This window comes from Cheilinus undulatus, linkage group 10 (assembly GCF_018320785.1).
Source record: "Cheilinus undulatus linkage group 10, ASM1832078v1, whole genome shotgun sequence".
In the NCBI taxonomy this organism is placed as follows: domain Eukaryota; kingdom Metazoa; phylum Chordata; class Actinopteri; order Labriformes; family Labridae; genus Cheilinus; species Cheilinus undulatus.
Genome location: NC_054874.1, coordinates 32860603 through 32877713, shown reverse-complemented (window position 1 = coordinate 32877713; position 17111 = coordinate 32860603). Strand labels below are relative to the sequence as shown.

At 38.9% G+C, this 17111-nt stretch overlaps 3 protein-coding genes across 10 annotated transcripts in view; 1 reads left to right on the top strand and 2 right to left on the bottom strand.

Annotated features, from left to right (window-relative positions):
* mtus1a (microtubule associated tumor suppressor 1a) overlaps positions 1–6720 on the bottom strand; it is a 34510-nt gene extending 27790 nt beyond the window's left edge. The window contains exons 1-5 of one of the 6 annotated variants that reach the window (XM_041797323.1): positions 6609–6720; positions 6394–6506; positions 5344–5495; positions 588–2624; positions 122–356 (exon numbers count right to left, since the gene is read on the bottom strand). In XM_041797323.1, the coding sequence (XP_041653257.1) occupies positions 122–356; positions 588–2552 (2200 nt within the window). In that variant the 5' untranslated portion in view covers positions 2553–2624; positions 5344–5495; positions 6394–6506; positions 6609–6720. Of the gene's footprint in view, positions 1–121; positions 357–587; positions 2625–5343; positions 5496–6393 lie in introns of all 6 variants that reach the window. The other 5 variants (XM_041797324.1, XM_041797321.1, XM_041797322.1 and 2 more) reach the window with 5 other exon arrangements.
* Positions 6721–6961: 241 nt separating this feature from the next.
* On the bottom strand, positions 6962–11798 carry sybl1 (synaptobrevin-like 1). Of its 2 annotated transcripts, none has more exons than XM_041798196.1 (8): positions 11663–11798; positions 11052–11228; positions 10273–10330; positions 10045–10182; positions 8860–8950; positions 8518–8585; positions 8316–8408; positions 6962–8009 (listed from the first exon to the last, which is right to left on the bottom strand). In XM_041798196.1, the coding sequence occupies exons 2-8, from the start codon at positions 11195–11197 to the stop codon at positions 7944–7946; spliced, it is 660 nt and encodes a 219-aa protein (XP_041654130.1). In that variant the 5' UTR covers positions 11198–11228; positions 11663–11798; the 3' UTR covers positions 6962–7943. The 2 variants fall into 2 exon arrangements, with proteins under 2 accessions (XP_041654130.1, XP_041654131.1); XM_041798197.1 differs by having other exon boundaries at positions 6962–7823.
* Positions 11799–12292: 494 nt separating this feature from the next.
* polr1d (RNA polymerase I and III subunit D) lies at positions 12293–16634 on the top strand. Of its 2 annotated transcripts, XM_041798198.1 has the most exons (5): positions 12293–12424; positions 13012–13109; positions 13399–13475; positions 15444–15526; positions 16310–16634. In XM_041798198.1, exons 1-5 carry the CDS (start codon positions 12386–12388, stop codon positions 16355–16357), a joined length of 345 nt encoding a protein of 114 aa, XP_041654132.1. In that variant the 5' UTR covers positions 12293–12385; the 3' UTR covers positions 16358–16634. The 2 variants fall into 2 exon arrangements, with proteins under 2 accessions (XP_041654132.1, XP_041654133.1); XM_041798199.1 differs by lacking the exon at positions 16310–16634 and having other exon boundaries at positions 15419–15526.
* Positions 16635–17111: the final 477 nt, after the last annotated feature.

Here is a 17111-nt window from a genome sequence, read left to right as displayed (position 1 = left end):
CTAAACCTTAACTTTAAACCTTTCTCAAAGCTCCCCAAATGTTAGTTGAACTCTCTCAGGCATACTTAGACAAACATACAGCATGTACATTGTTTAAATGCCAAGCCAATACCAGTATTACCTGTACTGCTCTTTACTTTGAGTAGTGCAGTCTCTACAGCTCTTGGGGTCTTGCATTCATCCCTGATCAGAGTTCCCTGCCTCTGCCTGGCTGAGAGCGTTGTTGGTCTTGGACTGGCAGCTGGTGACTGTGAAAGTGGTGCTACTCTCATTTGTCTGGGAGATGGCCCTCCTCGAAACCTGCTTTTGCCATCATCCAATGAGGCTATGGCTGTTGTTGATTTTCTGGACTCCATCTGCAGAGAGAGCAATGTCTCATTCAGTCAATTAGCTCCATTTAATTGGTTCACAATATAAACTGTAAACCCACCACAATTTTTCTGATGTCCCCTCTTAAAACTGTTTTAAAGCAATTTCTTGTAAATGTTGTAATCTAATGTGGCTTGTGACAAAAGTGAAAGATCATGAATAATTTGAAAATGATCACAGAATAAATGCTGATTGTGTAATTGATATTCCAAACTCACCACCGGGCTGATCTTCTTAACTCCTCTTTTTGAGTTTTCTGCAGGTCTGTTTGTGGACTCAGTCTGTAAGGCATTTTTATTCTTGGAGTTGCAGTTCAGACTCCCTGGTTTGGTTTTGCCGAGGAGGTTGTCAACTTTGGAAATGGTTAAGCTAGTTGAGAATCTAAGGGCTGTTCTTTTTTCCCTGGTTGGCAAAGAGGCTGATGATAAACTCTCCGATGAGCATCGAGGCCTTGACTTAAGGGCACGAGAATTGTCCTGACCTAATGTCGAGCCTGATCTGACCTCAATTTTGGTTGAGGATTTTTCCAAGTCTGAAAAGCAGAAGGTCTTGTTGCCAGCATGTTCTGCGTCTGTATTTGCCAATTGGCCACAAGCTGCATTTTCAGATTTAGAGCAGGCATTACTGCATTTTAGCGCTAAAGCATGTGTATTATCAGATGAGAGGTGGCATGGTGGTGATGCTGTACCCTGTCCATCCCTGGTAAAATGCCCAGTTAACTGTAACACTGAGGCTCCAAAATTAGCAGCCTCTGAATTCCCTTGTCTCAGGGCATCAGGGGCTGGTTTGGCTGTGTTAGAGACAACTGTTGTCCTGCTTCTTACCTTGGCAGGACTAACCCTGGTAGCTGCTCCTCCATGTGAATCAGTGGGGTGGTTGTTCTTTTTTGCTTGAGATGGTTGGTGCTGTGAGGCACAACCTGCTACAGACATTTGATGCACATTTCTTGTCACAACTTTAGATTTCACTCCACTGAAGTCTGACTTTGGAAACTTTTTGATTTCCCGCTTCTTGAATTTGCTGGCTGAATGCAGTCCTGAGACCAAAGGTTGTTTAGGGGTTCCAGAAGTTTGCTGCTGTTTCACAGGTTTCACTGGGGTGACAGCATTTTCAGTGCATGGAGACTCTGAAAAGGAAGGAAGGTTGGGTATTTTGTTCCCTGTGGTTTGCACTGGAGTGGAAGTATGAATATCCTTATCAATGCCTTTCACGGCAGAGAAAGTGGAAAAAACTGCTTTGCCATGTCCAAGTGTAAGCTGCCCTGGAAAAACAAGTATTTCTGCTTCAGCTCCTGACAACCGAGCCTCTATTTCACAATCTGAAGGAGATGCTTCACAAACAAATGTCATAAAACACCCCCCTTCATCCTCAGCTGGCATAGATATGGGTGAGATTGCTCTAGAAATATCCTTTTCCTTAGTAGGGAGCTCTGCCTGAGTGAAAGTCCTGCCAAGAGATGAGTGGCCCGTGTCCCCATTTATGACCTCTCTTTGTGTTGAGTTTTCACAGACATCTGGTAGAGTGGTTGACAGCAGATATGTGTGAGAAGGTAAAGTAGAACAGCCAGCAACTTCAGAGATGGATGACTCATCCAGGGAAGAGACAACCAAGACAGACTGATCCTCAAAACAAAAACTGTTGCTCCTTATTACCATCTCCCCAGAACTAAGGGAGCAGCTGTCATTCTCGCTTGATCCTCTACGGGAGGTCTCACATGAACTCAACTGGCTTTCCTTCCCAGCAGAGTCTGGAGACATCACTGTGCTATCACTAACATCCTCTGTATTCTTGCTAAAAGTATGGTACTTCTCTAAACTTCTCTCATGGTTACTCAAGTTTTCATTCCAAAAATGTACACTGACACCATCAGGTGTTGCAATAAAAGTCCGATTCAGATTTGTGCTTCCATCGTACAAGGAATTAGCCTGTGGTATAGTGATGTTATATGAGTCATCCATAGTGGAACCATCAATGAGGCAGCAATCCAGCATGTTAATGTCGGGCGAGCCATTGGTTTCTCTGTCACTCAAGTTAGGATTACTACAGTCTGAGTCGAGTGAAAGGGATGGTGATGAGCCGCTACAATGACTCTCAGGGGAAAGTCCCACTCGCAGATCTCTATGGGGCAGAGGAACTGTGCAGTCCACTTTGTCAGTAAACATGTTGAAAGTCTTATTAGACATTTTGGCGTTCCAGCAATATTTTTAGTGGTTGCCTTGCATTCAGTCAGCATGCAGTTTATCAGACATGAAAATCTGTAAAGAGGATGACAAAGAGGAAAAATTATATCAGGAAAAATTCAAGAGGAAAAGTTATGCCATTTCTAAGAGTGGTCATTTTAACTTCTCAAACTAAGCCATTCTTGTGCCCAGGGAATAAATTCTGGGTCTTTGTATTCATTGGCCACTGCAACATTAGCTTTTTTTATTGTGACTGTGTGTTGATTGTAAAATGCACTAATCTAAGTGCAGGTCAATTTAAATTGTATTCCAGTTGTGTGCCAAAAAGACGCAGTTTTATCAAGATTGCTGAAGTATCCATCTACATGTTTTTAAGATTTGCATTAAAAGATAACGTTTCAAGGCCCCAACATGAAGCAGGCTACAAGCAAAAGACAAAATACTTTGTCAACTAGTTTCATAGTTGCTTCTTTATCATGTCTAAAAGCATTCAGTAATTAGCTAGGTTTTTATTCTAAAATGAGCAAACAATGGGTTTGGCATTGAGAAAAAAATGGCAGTTGTATCTTTGTAATGTATCATATCATCTAAGCTGACTGGATTGATAAACATGTCAGACACAGTAACAAAAGCACCCTTGTGATTTTACACTGACAGGGAAGAAAAAGACACCAACAACCTGAAAATGTTCCAGTATTCTGAAACAACTCATCTTTCTTCACAAAAGAAACCCCAACACTTGCAGTTAACTTAAGACAATGAATAGTCAACTCAAGACTCTTTTTAAAAAAACTAAAATGCACCATTTTATCTGTTCTACTTGTATTAGCTCTCCTTTATTTTGAATGTTGATGATAGCTGTGTTCAGCCTGACACAAATTTGTCAAGTTTAATGAAACAATGGCTGCTTGGTCAGTGTGGCTAAGTTGCTTTCCAAAAATAGCCACAAAAATTGTAAAAAGATCTATGTTGATTAAAACATTTGGTTAGGGGATTCTTTTAGTGAATAGATTACATAAAGTAAAAGTATGAAATTATGAATCTGAAAGAATTCTGACTTTTCACACCTTAAAGTAAACCACAATCTGTGAAATCAAACTAAGTAACTTCTAAGAGCTTTTCTCCCAATTCCACAACACTATCTTCTACACAAAATACAACTCAGACAGTGATCTTTAAGGTTAAAAATGTGACGGAGTTTTGTCTTTGTTACGTATAGCACAACTGTGCTGGAGAAATCAACATGATCTGACAATGTTTTTGTAAAAACAGATCTATAAAATTACACACAAGAACTTAGCCATCAAAAATACAAGAACAAAGCCAAACGGGTTTATGCAAGCCATCAACACTTACCTTCTACTAGAAATAATCTAGAATAATTTGAACAGATGAAATAGCACTCCATTACATGATTCCATTGGAAAGAAAATGCCTCCACAGTCAACCGGTTTTGCCCACTGTATCAAGTAAGAGATCAGTCTGTTTTTGCATGTTCAGCCAGCTCATTTTAGCCTCTCAGGGACAATCCCATTACTGCTTTCCTTCCATAGCTAAATCCAGGCAACTGGACAGGCAGAGGTGTGCAATAATTCTTCAACCAGTCACAGCCACTGCTCAACCACACCTCCCTCCTAGAGCTCAGAGTCAACCGTGCATCATTAACATCCCAGGCTAAATGAGGGTGTTCAATGTGCCGCCTGCACTCCGTTTCCCTCCCCTTCCAGAGGTAATATGTCAGAGTCCAGCAGGCTGACTGCAACAGTGGATCAGAAATCCCTCCAACCAGTCATACTGTGTCAGACACCATCAGTGTCTTGACTGGGTCCAGTTACAAACTGTGCCAAGTCTAGATCTCCACCACAAAGTTTACAGAGGGGGGTAAGTTAGGTGAAAAGCAACACATTACCTTATTCAAGCTGATCCCTGTACAGGGGGAGTGGCCATGGACTGCCAGGCTGAGCTGGCATTCACTGTTGCTAAGCAGCCAAAGTCCCTCTTTTATGGGGAATGGATCAGACGGCTCTTTAGGCAGGGATAAGTGAAAAGGGGAGCAGGATGGCATGAGGCCTTTGTGCAGTGCAGAGCACAGGGTTTTAAATGACAGATCTGATGCAGAATTTACAGAGAAATTACCTTGCACCTACTCTGGTAAATGCAATTAAATGCTGCTTCAAGCTGACAACTTCTCCAAAGTCCTTCTGTTATAATGTCACTGTTTGACAGAAAAGCCCTCTAATGAACATTGAGAGCAAACAAAATACTGACACCTGATCCTGACTCTACAGCAGTAGTGTGACAGCAGAGTTTAAGACCCTTAAGTCACATGCTATTTCTGCTTAATCTATACAAGGCTCCTGACCCCAGGAACTACAGTCTAATCTTAACAACAAGAACATGTAAATCATGGTATAGCATAGGCTTATTATAACCTGATATGTAGTCTTGAAACCAGTGAAATCTTTCTTACTAGATAAAGCTATGCAATCAAAAGCACATCAACAGTGGTTTCAAGTACCTATGCAATCAGACAAAATGTCCATTCATAGCAAAATTTCAAAAAGCAGCTTGAAGTCAGTTCTAAACAGTTTCAGATCTTAACTGCACAGTCATGTAGAGTCCAACCTAGAAAGCTTAAACTCTACCAGCATGCATAGAAATGATCAATATTTCTGTTTGATAAGGCTTTAATAAGTAATCCAATATTCTACTTGCCAGTGGAGTAAAATAAATCAAAGTTAAACCCTAAAAATAGTGGAGGCAGTGCAGAACACCTCAAATGGCCTTTTCTTGCCTTTAGTTGCGTGGTAGGACGCATCAGTATCATCTAAAGAGCAGCTCTGAGTAGGAGGGACAGGCATCAAAAGCCCTGGCATCAAGCTGCACCAGGCCAGAAGGTCAAACCGGGGAATCCTACACAGCATACCGCAGGGACAAGGCTGTCCACTGTAAAACACAGGGGGAGAACATGCCAGTGTGCCTTAAAGGAAGAATACAGTCTTTCAACAGACAGAATGCCAGTCTGTTACTATGAGACAAAATCGAATGGCCTTCCAGACAAAGCTTAAGGCCTTTGCCTTCTTGTGAGGGGAAAAAAGAGACTGAAGCATGCCAGATGTGTTTGCAGCTTGTGTAATAACTATAGGCCAACTATAAATGTGCAAATATGAAACATTTAATTTGTAAGCCACTTGGACCACAGCTACAAACAAAAACAGAAAATAACTCGTCCTTAAAAAAGTTAAGTAACCTGCTATATAATACAGTAATGTTGGCAAACGCTAGCAACGGGTGAATACTTCAAACCAAAATAAAGCAATACTGCTGGATGTATGCAGTGTTTCTGTCTGGCTCCACTCTGGCTGCATCAACACTGCCAGCCTCAATTCCCATGCTGACTTTCTGGCTCAGAGATTTTTTTGTTCGTCTCTTCTCAATGGCCACTTGTTTGAATGTGGCATGTATCAGACTCTTCCGTTCACTTCAATGGATTCACGTACAAAAATGTCCCAAAACTGAGTTGTGACGAACAGATGTCAGTGTGAAATTTGATGTACAAACTGCCTCCCAAAAAAATCTGACGCTAATAAACAAAATTACAATGTTTTCTGATCAAAACATGGGGCAGAGCTCCTACACCTTGGAAGATTATCGCAGCGCGCCTCCTCTAGCCAGTAAGGTCTATAATTAGATCAGGAGTAAACATAGTATGCAGCTAAACGGTTTAAGACACGGTCGCCTGAACTACTTGAAGAGATAATAGAATGAGCTAACAGCAATTACCACGGCATTGGATTATTATAAGTTCAAGAGAAAGACATACCGCGAATGTACTGCAACTTACCTCAATGGTTTGGCCGCAGGAAAACAGGGACAAACGAATATAGTAGCTGGCGGTTATGTTAACTGGGCACCAAGCAAGCAGACGGCACCTTGTTGCAAACTTGAAGAGATAGGCTACAAAAATGTTAATCTGAGTATTTCACATGTCAATAACTGATACACTGTAATGACACGTGACAGAAAAAATGCTTGGCTTTTCCAGCCACCGATACTTACAACTGTTAAGCACAAAAAAATTACAGCACAGCCCGAATTAACGACTTGCACCCATCACCGTGTAGCTTGCGAAGTAACACTCATGCTTGATGAGTTCCTAATGAGCAATTAGTTGAACCTGGTTTACCTGCACCGGAACTTTACAGATGTAGGCTACTGGACGAACTAGTTTCACCCTGTCGGGTGTCTATCAAAACAAAAGACTGGCAATACGCACAGTATTTTGCCATAATAATGGATATGAAAAATGTAACCATTTAATTATTGTAAAAGGTCGTTTTTCAGTTCTGCCCGAATTTTTTTGATTACATAAATATATAATCTCCATTTTTTCACATTTGAGGGACCAACAATACGTTGCCATAAGTTTTTATTTCAAAATTTAATGTACAACAATTAGGCTAAATAATTACATGATTTTAAGTCATATGATGCAAGGAAGCAAATATATGTACAGTGTAAAAAGTGCATTGTGTTAACAGAACGAACATATGGGAACACTCAACATCCCAGAAGAGTTAAATGGTGGAAGAATACCTCTTCAAAAGTGACCAACTAGGAGATAGCCCATTTCTAATAAACAAGTATCATTTTAAAAGAACCATTATATGTTTTGAATCAGTTATATCAATCAGACCTACAATTTTTATGATCATATCTGGTATCTTACAATATCTATTTTTGAGTATACCTCTGTGCTTGGTGATAAAATATAAAGCAAATCAGACCTCATTCAAAAGACATCAACACCAGATACTGGATATTGTATCAGCCAAAAATCAGTGTGTTTAGCAGAAACATAACCTGTATTGTTTATTCAATTTTAATGGATCAGCAACATACTTTCAATGCTACCTAAACTCCAGGTTCAATTAGTTAACTGAAAAAGCATGACAATAACAAAACAATATTTGTTTTTTTGCAGTAAATTTCAGGTGTCATTCTTGACAAATCAATTACACAGACAGATGCAGAACAGTATCACAAACTGATACATTAGGCCACTGAGTGCATGAGACAGGATGAATGTACCGGACTAGTATAAGACAAGATTATTCTTCCATGTCTGTTTTTAGGCCACAAGGCTGCTGTCCTTAAGAATGGGTATTAGGTGGGGCTCCCTTTCCAGAGGGTAAGTCAATGTGCACACTATCAAAGAGGGGCAAGGAAGAAGGCAGGAAGAGGAGCAGCATGTGTCTTCTGGGGATGTACAAGCTGGAGAAGAAAAAGAAGACAAATTGTGTTTCCTTTTGGATCCATTGGCAGGCAGATTTATACATGCGCTTCTCCCCCTCTTCTTTTAATCCTTCATTTCTTCTTTTTTATCCCCACTCATTATTTGACACAAGAGGGCCAGCTGAGGCCCCCACAAGCAGCAGAGACAATAATGTAAAGGACGACCTGAAAGAGTACAGAAACTAAGTTAATTTCCTTTGACACAGTTTCATATTTAACATGGTCTGTCACAGATGCAACGCAAACTGAAGAGGCTATTTAAGATACATAATACAGCATTGAATTCTCTGATAATATGTGAAAATGTAAGACGGAATAAAATATCTGAACTAAACTGCTTGAGAAGAAAAGACTCTTTCAATCAAAGGATGTTTAATTATTACAAATAACGTCAAGGTTGCAACATTATTTGCTACAACTACTACTCCTGCTTACTAAAATTTCTCTTACAGCCCTTTTGTCCATACTCACCAAGCACACAAGTGCAATGAGGAAAGTCAGCTTGAGGTTTTTCATGCACATGGCTCGTGCCAGGTTGCGACTTGTGGTCTTAAATGTAACTGACTTAAAAGCAAAGGGAGAGAAAGTTAAATCAATAAAAATTGATGGTGCTTGATTATTGTCAGAATCTGGACCTGGTGACAAATAAAAAGTATCTGTATCCACGCCTTACAGAATCAACGAGATTTTCTGTCTTGTCAATCAGTAACTCCAGCTTCTCTCCTCTCTGAGCAACTAAGTCTGTCAAAAAACAAAACACAAAGACAGCCAAAGCTACTTTCTGAGAGACAGAAAGTATGTATACAAGAGCATTTCTTTCACTATTTTAAAGACAGTTATTCTCAATACAAAATAGCATAATATTTCAGGCCAAACCTTTGCATTCTTTAATCCTACAATATTTTTATTAAATCAAAAGCATATTCAATTGCACCCTTATCTCAAAGCTCTACATGAAAAAGAGGAAGTTTAATCAAGCATCGCTATACCGCTAATAAAGTCATGAAAAGCTCACCTATGTTGCGCACCATAATGCCTTTCAGGTCATCCACTTGCATCTGTGTCTCAGTGACACGATCCGACCCCCGTGGGTCTGAGTGGTGTTTCTTTAAATAGTAACAAAAACAGAAAAGGATCGGGAAAAGTCAGAAACTGAAAGGATTTAAGTAATGTTACAATTATTACCATTGTATGTGGGTTAATTTGTTATTGACTTAGTTCAAGAGTCACAGCACCTCACAATAAAGATGTTTCACAGTTTGTTTTAGGTCTCATGATTCTGGCAGATTTTAGAGAAAGATGTGGTCTTGTGGTTTGTTTGTTTTTTTTTTTTTACATTTGACCGCAGCTGGTAAAAAAAAGTGAAAAATAAAAACTGTTTATTTTTGGTTAAGATTCAAATCCTGCCTTTTTTTGAGCCAGAACAAGCCTAGTTGCTGGCACTCCTACATTTATGCTGGACTAAGGTGATTTTTTTGGACATGCACGCCTCATCAGTGTTTACATCCTTTGGACACTATGTAACATGGAGCTCTGAGGTTCATCACCAATTTTACAGCACTTACTCATCACTGTTTTTGCATGTGTGGAATGGTCATCTTCTTGTAGACTTTAACATAGGTGTATTCCTATTTGCAAGACTGCTTCCTTCATACCAAGCAGAGGAACATAGAATAATCAGCCTCATGATCTTTTCTTGCTGCCTGTTGCATAGGTCAGAATTGAATTGGGGAAAGGGGTGTTTAAGTTTGTTACACCCTTTGCTTAAAATGTTCAATGTTGTTAATAATAATAGTAATAATAATAATAATAATAATTAAGGGCTGCACGGCAGCACAGGGGTTAGCGCTGTTGCCTCATAACAAGAAGGTTCCTGGTTTCCTTCCCAGTCAGGGCCTTTCTGTGCGGAGTTTGCATGTTCTCCCCGTGCACGTGTGGGTTATCTCCACGTACTCCGGCTTCCTCCCACCACCAAAAAACATGCTCTGAATGGTGACTCTAAATTGGCATTAGTGTGAATGTGAGCATGCCTGGTTGTCTGTCTCTGTGTGTCAGCCCTGTGATTGACTGGCAGCCAGTCCAGGGTGTACCCCGTATTTCACTTAATGACAGCTGGGATAGCCTCCAGCCCCTCTGCAACACCCAACCGGATAAGCTGTATAGAAAATGGATGGATGGATAATAATAATATAGTACTCACCATCTGAGCTGCCAGTGTTGAGGAGAACTCACTGTTCATGGCATAAGGCAAGGCCGTTTGGGCTCGTGACCCATAAGTTGTTTGAAAGCGCTTCTTGACTTCACTGAGGAAGCTGAATGCACGAGATCTCTCAAAGTCCTTTACAGTAAAAAAAAAAGTTTTAAAATATCAGAATCGTTCAGCATTCTACTGACACCAAGACATTAAATGAAGACAAATGTTACTTACATCATCAGTTATACACAAGTATATGATTCTATCATGGCAGATGTAATGAAAGAGATAGCTAAAAGAGAAAGGAAAAGAGAAAAAGTATTACTAAAAAAACTGATTGAAAGCACACATTTTGCAACACAGTCACTGTTCTCACACCATGCACTGTAAAATGTTTATAGAAGCACTAAAACAAGGTAGAAAGCAGTAAAAGGGCTATAACACTATATGGCACTGACAATGCCCTCTTATCTCTTTACAGACTTTTTTTTTTTTACCTAAAAACACCATCTTGTTCCTTTGTGGCATTCAAGGTCACAGTTTTCAATTTGAGTAAAGCACATCTTACTGTGTGTTTCAATATAAAGATATCCATGGTACAGTATATTTTACCCTACCCTATACTTTAAGGAAAACTAAGGAAATTACAGTTGTCACATTTAAAAAGTTTACTCCATCTTGAGAACTACATTACTTTGTATACTTCTTTTTGTTAAGTTCAGAAATACATATCATAAAATCATTTCCTTAAAGACAGCTTTAAAAAGGAGCAGTGAACACAGCTGTATTTATGTTTGATTGACTGCAGAAGTGACCGTCGTCATATCTTATTGTATCCAAGACTCAATAAAGTTTTTAATAACAAATAATCAGTTATTACGATTTTGAGATGCATCTGTTTGAATCCCCCTTTGTACACTATAATAGCATCTGAAATTATCTGACAAGATCAAACAGACATGTAAGCCCAGTAGAGTAGTCAGCTGCTGTTGACCCAAATGTGCAAGACTTACCTTCCATGGCTGTAGGTCAATTTGTTATTTTCTGATGGGATTTTGGCTAAAATCTGTTCCGTCACCTCCAGGAAGTTGCCACCACACCATGCATGCTTTGCCAGGATGGTGGTTCCACGAGCCACCACAGCAAATAGAATTGCCATAGCAACAGCGGGGTTTCAGATTTTTTACTCACTGACAACACATGAAAAGGAAAAGTGAGATATTACCGAAACAAATTCAGACAAGAGAAATTTGCTTAATGGGGTAGTCTGCTTCATGGAGATCTACTGAGTGACACTTAGATAACATTAAACAGAAGACGACATGAACGAAGGTGGTGATGATATTAAGTAGTATCTGAACGAATAGCAAAAATAGTAGTCCTTGTGCTAATTTGCCACAGTAGGCTAGTAGCCACATAATTCAGTTGTCACGAGACATGAAACGACAGCCAGTTTAACGACAGTTGTAAAACAACAGGCTAGCTACATTGGCTAGTAATGCTGTTGACCAATATTCACAACAACGACAGGGTTGTAGCTCTAACGTCACCTACTTATTGCAATAGAATTTATCTCCTCTAGCAACAAAGGGAACGCGATAAAATAGAACAACCACCCAAATACCTCAATGTGTCAGCGCTGCTCAAAGTAGCTCATTTGGCACAAATTCCAACATCTAAAGAGCTTTCGTCTGCTAGTAGGCTAGCTAATCCTTTTCGAGTGACTTCTGCTTTGCAACCACCGAAACCTCCAGACCGGAAACGCGTAACTCTTCCTGCTTGGCAATGTAGTTCTTACTACATTCGCTGGCCTACATCCCCTCATGCATCATACTTTGAATAGAACTACACTTTCGATTTCCTGTTTGAAGTGTTTTGTCACATGCTTTTCTACGTCATAGTATGCTAATAAATGGGTGTCTTTCGGCCCCTCACAATGTCTTAAAGGCAACTTAACTGCAGCTGTGTACTAAATTTTTATTTCAAACTCTACAGCAATGGCTTTGGTAAAAAAGGGGGAAAGAGTATCTGAAGTGTGTCGTTCAGGGATTTTTTTGGAAATCATTCCATTGCTAGAGCTAACCGACATTTAAATGCTTCCATTCGTGTACCAACTTCGTATAATGGACAAAAAACAATATGGATTTAAGACTTTAATCGATTGGGACTAACATCTCTTTCGGCGTGATAACTTCTGTTTGCAAGCATTATAGACAGGCAGAAGCAAACTTTCAAATACTGCGCTATTTTTTTTTTCTTACGACAGGTACCCTCGCCTGTCAGACAGTGACAAAGGGAAAGTCAACCCAATTTGTCCACACTGGAATACTGAATCAGAATGTGAAGCATGGCTGGCGACGGCGAAAAGAAAGCAGTGCTGGAAATGGTAAAAAAACCAATATATCTTATATATATTTTTTAATTTGAGATCAAGTTTAAAGCAACGCCACTCAATAACTACACACAGAAATTGGCTGGCTTTTTAATTGCGTCTTCAAAACTTCCTTCGTACGGAGGATAGGGGTAATTTAGCTACTGAAGCTAGCAAAATACTATCCACGTGAAACCCAGTCTACTTTAAAATGTATTGATTTTATTCTACGGTTATCTATAGAAGTTTAAAATATGCATTATGTTGTAAATCACGGGTTAACGGTAACTTGAACGTTATTCTCCTTGCTAAAATAAAATTTCGTCGTTTGATAGCCAATGGGTTTTCCCACATGAGGGCAGCAGTATTCAGATATACCCAAGCGCGTAACTTGAGTCTAAGCTTGAGTGCTGCCTGTGGTGAATATTCAAATTAAGCTTGTCATATCATTGAATGAATAAATGTTGCATGTAAAGCTAACAAAAAGTTCGCTCCCCATTTAAAATATACCGGTACTCATTTATATCTTTACGGAATGATGGAATGGAACTGAATTTGATGTGTGGTGTCATGATAAGTAGCTTATTTGTATTGTGTTTTAGGTCCAGGCTGATGGTGCTGATGAGGGATGTGTGACTTTTGTGCTGCACGATGAAGACCATACACTCGGCAACTCCCTCAGATATATGATTATGAAGAAGTCAGTATTGAGTTTGCGTGTATACAATTCAAGTGGTGCAGACTGTTTCCCCCCTATAACTCTTTGGGTTATGTTATAATGATGTCTGTTAAGGGTTTTAGGTTTTAAGTTTTATGGTCGTTCTGTTCCCAGTTTGTCTTTGCCTATCTAGTAAGGTCTGCTTAGCTCAGCTGAGCTGACATTGTAAAAAGTATAATTACACTGGAACACCACCAACCATGTTTTTATTTTGCAAAAAATTGATCATAATCTTGTGAATGTGGCTTTCATTTCTCTTTCGTTCCACCAGTGGGGATGTTGAGTTTTGTGGCTACACCATCACCCATCCCTCTGAGAGCAAGATCAACTTTCGCATTCAGACACGAGGTAAGACCCTTTAACTCTCTTTATGCCCTTTTCTTATCTTTATTCTTGCATTCAAGGTTCGTATACCTGTGTACCACTGCAGTGGACAACAAGCGTTATAATTTTTGGGCTACGTAATAGATGGAAAATGTAGATTTGAGTCTGGTGATTTTAACTTGTCCTATGACCCAAACAAGAAGAGCTGATGAGTCAAAGTGACCCACTCCCATATGCATCCACCCCAAGACATGCAAACTAAGTCAGTTCTAATTTGGACTTACAATCTGTAGAATTGTAAATATATATTGGGCAAAAAGGACAATAGATATATTCTATTTTTTTTTTTTTTGTTGAAGTCTTACATGACTTAGTATATTTTCAATAGTTTTTCCAAAACCAGTAAAATTCTTGATTTACATAGTTGAAACAGGCATGCCTTGTTATGGTGACTGTCATGACAGTGCTGCATTAACAGCTTTAGTCCCCTGACTTGCTTCTTGTTTTTAAAAAAGAGGACTCTGTTCTTTTAAAACTGCCCTCCAAACACCTAACCAGTGTTCTGTTTCCATGCATTTTGTCATTGTGGGGCATCTCGCAGTCATCTCACAATCATAAAGTAGTGGGTTCGATCCCCAGAACCTGCAGTCACATGATGATGTGTTGATCAAGGCACTTAAACCTTGCTTTGCTTCCACTGTTGTGTCGGTGGCATGTAAGTGTATGGATGCATTTGAATGGGATTAGTTAATCCTGATTGCCATTCTCCATAGCAACCTTTGCAATCAGTGTGTGAATGTCGAGTAAATGGGTAGTTGTGACCTGCAGTGTGAAAGTAGTCAATGATTAGAAAAGCACAGTACAAGCTCAAGTTCATTGACAATAATAAGGGAGATCACTATTGTTCATCTAATCTATAAAAATGTTGCAGAGCCCTACATTACCCTTTCTCTGCAAAATCTATACCCTTGAAACAAAAAAAACAAATGAATAGTAGTAAAGAAAAAAAGCTTTGTCATCAGCTCTTTGTAAATTGCCTACTAAAACAGCAGCTGCATCACATGAATGACTAAAAGACTTTTTTTAACTTGTTTCTAAAGTTTCAGAATACCTGTGGGATTTTTCATCATAGAAAAATATAATTACCTATGAGGCGCCAGGAAAAACCCTGGTTGTTTCTGTGCTTACAGATATTGAGTTATTTGTATGTTGTTTTACTTTATATTTCCCACCATGACCACAGTGAAAAACCATGTCTGTAGTGGAAAGAAAAGAAGGACTGATATCGACAATGCTCTTCGTTTGTATGTTCGTAGCAAAACATTTTTTGATTAATCAACTAGACGGCTGTAAAAGTTGGTCAAAGAAAAGTCTGTTTAATGAATGCTAAAGATAAACTGAAGATAGTATGCTGTTAGTGAGGAACTTAAAATAGAAACTCTTTACACTCTTTCTTAAAATAAGACTTGTCACATGTCCCCATATGAGATAAATAGAGGACTGAAATATGCTTTAAAAGACTCTCTTAGTGCTATGAGTGCTTGTTTTGACCCAGGTCACTTTCAGCAAAGCAAATTGTTGACTATTGCTTTCACTTAGGTCAGACTGAGCTGTTTTGTTTTTTGAATTCATGTAGATTGAATGGTCCAACAGCTAGTGCTTGTATACCCATATTTAGTTTGCAAATACATTTTGTAATCTGTTTTGATAAGTTATTTAGAGAATACAACGCCATGTTTTTAATGAGCTTAAATATTAGAAATTCTGAAAAGAATATAGAGGCGGCCAAATGTCATCTTCATCTAAAAAGTTGGCTGTGGCTTTGTCTGTAGGTACTCTGTGGGCCCTCAATCTGGCTGCTACCATCAGTGAATGTAACAACATGTGTGTTATATTAATCTTTGCAGGATTTAGACGGCTACTTTGGGAGCAAGATGGAAACTTAATATACTACGGTCTCATTTCAGGTTTTTTTTTTTTTGTCTATTTCAGGGGGACTTCCAGCCACAGAGCCACTGAGGAGGGGTCTGAATGAGCTCAATAATGTTTGTCAGCATGTTCTTGACACCTTTCAGGTAAGCAGGTGTCCATTTGTTTCACGGTTATCCAGCCTCTTATTAGCAAAAACTGTTTTTAAACATTTTAACTTTTCTCTACCCCTTTGTGTTGTATGTAGATGAAGCTGGTTGTTTGAGGCACTAGAGTAGTCTTTCTATAAGCTTCCCTCATGGCTGAATGGAGATGGTTATTGATGCGAAACAAAATAAATAGAATTTACAAAAGTTAAAATATACACATAACATTTCTTCACATTCTTAAATCCTGTCTGATAATAGTTCAGGGTTATTATTTCTAATATAACCAATATACCCAATATTTTTTGAGTTTTGTGTAAAATGATGTCAATTTTGTCTTTATCTTCAGATTTTTTGTGTTGCTCCTTTGCACATAAAGGCAATAAACACATGTATACCAAAAACATTTGTAATTGCAACAATTCCTGGGAAAAATGGTGTATTTTCTGGAAAAATTCCAGGGGTACCAATGCTTTCGTCCATGACTGTATCTTATCAGTGGCAGTATGGAAAGCTTGAGCAGGGAACAGGAAGCATTTTTAAGTGTCAGCAACTTCTGCCATGCTGGAGCATCTTATATCCCAAGAGTAATAAAAGCAAGCAACTCTAATTTCCACATATGGAAGGATTTTATTTTTGTGTGGGATACAAGAAGAACCTTAGATTCTATGTTTGGCTTGCTGTATATGCGCTGTGCTGACAGGAAAATCGTCCAGCATTGATTTAAGATTCCCCACACTGTCACAACTCAACTTCTGAACACGTTTTTTCATTTTGTTCCAGGCAAGAGTTAATGAATTTAAAGATGGGCTGGAGCAACCCATGGAATGAAGAGGATGATGTATGTGTGCCAATGAAGCTGTCAAGACACAGTTTATAACGAGAGACTGTCAGGATGTTATGTGGATGTTCCTTCTTTTTTGTATCTGTGATCTGCAGAAGGAAACACTTCCCTAAAAAAATTGTTTAAACAAATTTCCTCCCATTTGCACATTTTCTTTGTTGTTTTGCTCAATTGATGTGTATGATTATGATTAATGTGTATCAGTCCTTTGTTGATCATTCCCATTTTTTTGGAAGGATAAGTAAAAGACTTTAAGAAAGTAAACGTGGCTGGGGGAGTTTTCATTTTCTTCCCTTTTATAATTTCATGGAAAGACTTCTAGACAATAAAATTCATTCTTCATTATCATAACAACTTATATAACTTTGTGTGAAAGGTGTCCAAATCTAAAGTGATGACTCTCAAGCACCAGATTGCTTTCATTTATCTTTTGAAGCTGTGTTTTTAAAGAAAAGGGAGACTTGCAATCAAGAAAGTCCTTATTAGCAGAGGAATGTGTTGTGAGGGACTTCATGCAGTGCCAGGATGAAGGAGAAGAAAAATGAGGGGAGTCAAGTGTAAATAATGAGGTCAAAGTTATTCAAGGTCAGCCGTCTCCCCAGTCACATGTGCATGCCTTGCCTGGCTGGTGGGCACCAAATGTAATTTTGGCTGAAACACTCACCCATGGCTCTAATTTGTGTGGGTTTTTTGTTCAAAAAATAACATCATGATTAAGATATATTCAAGAACACATAATTG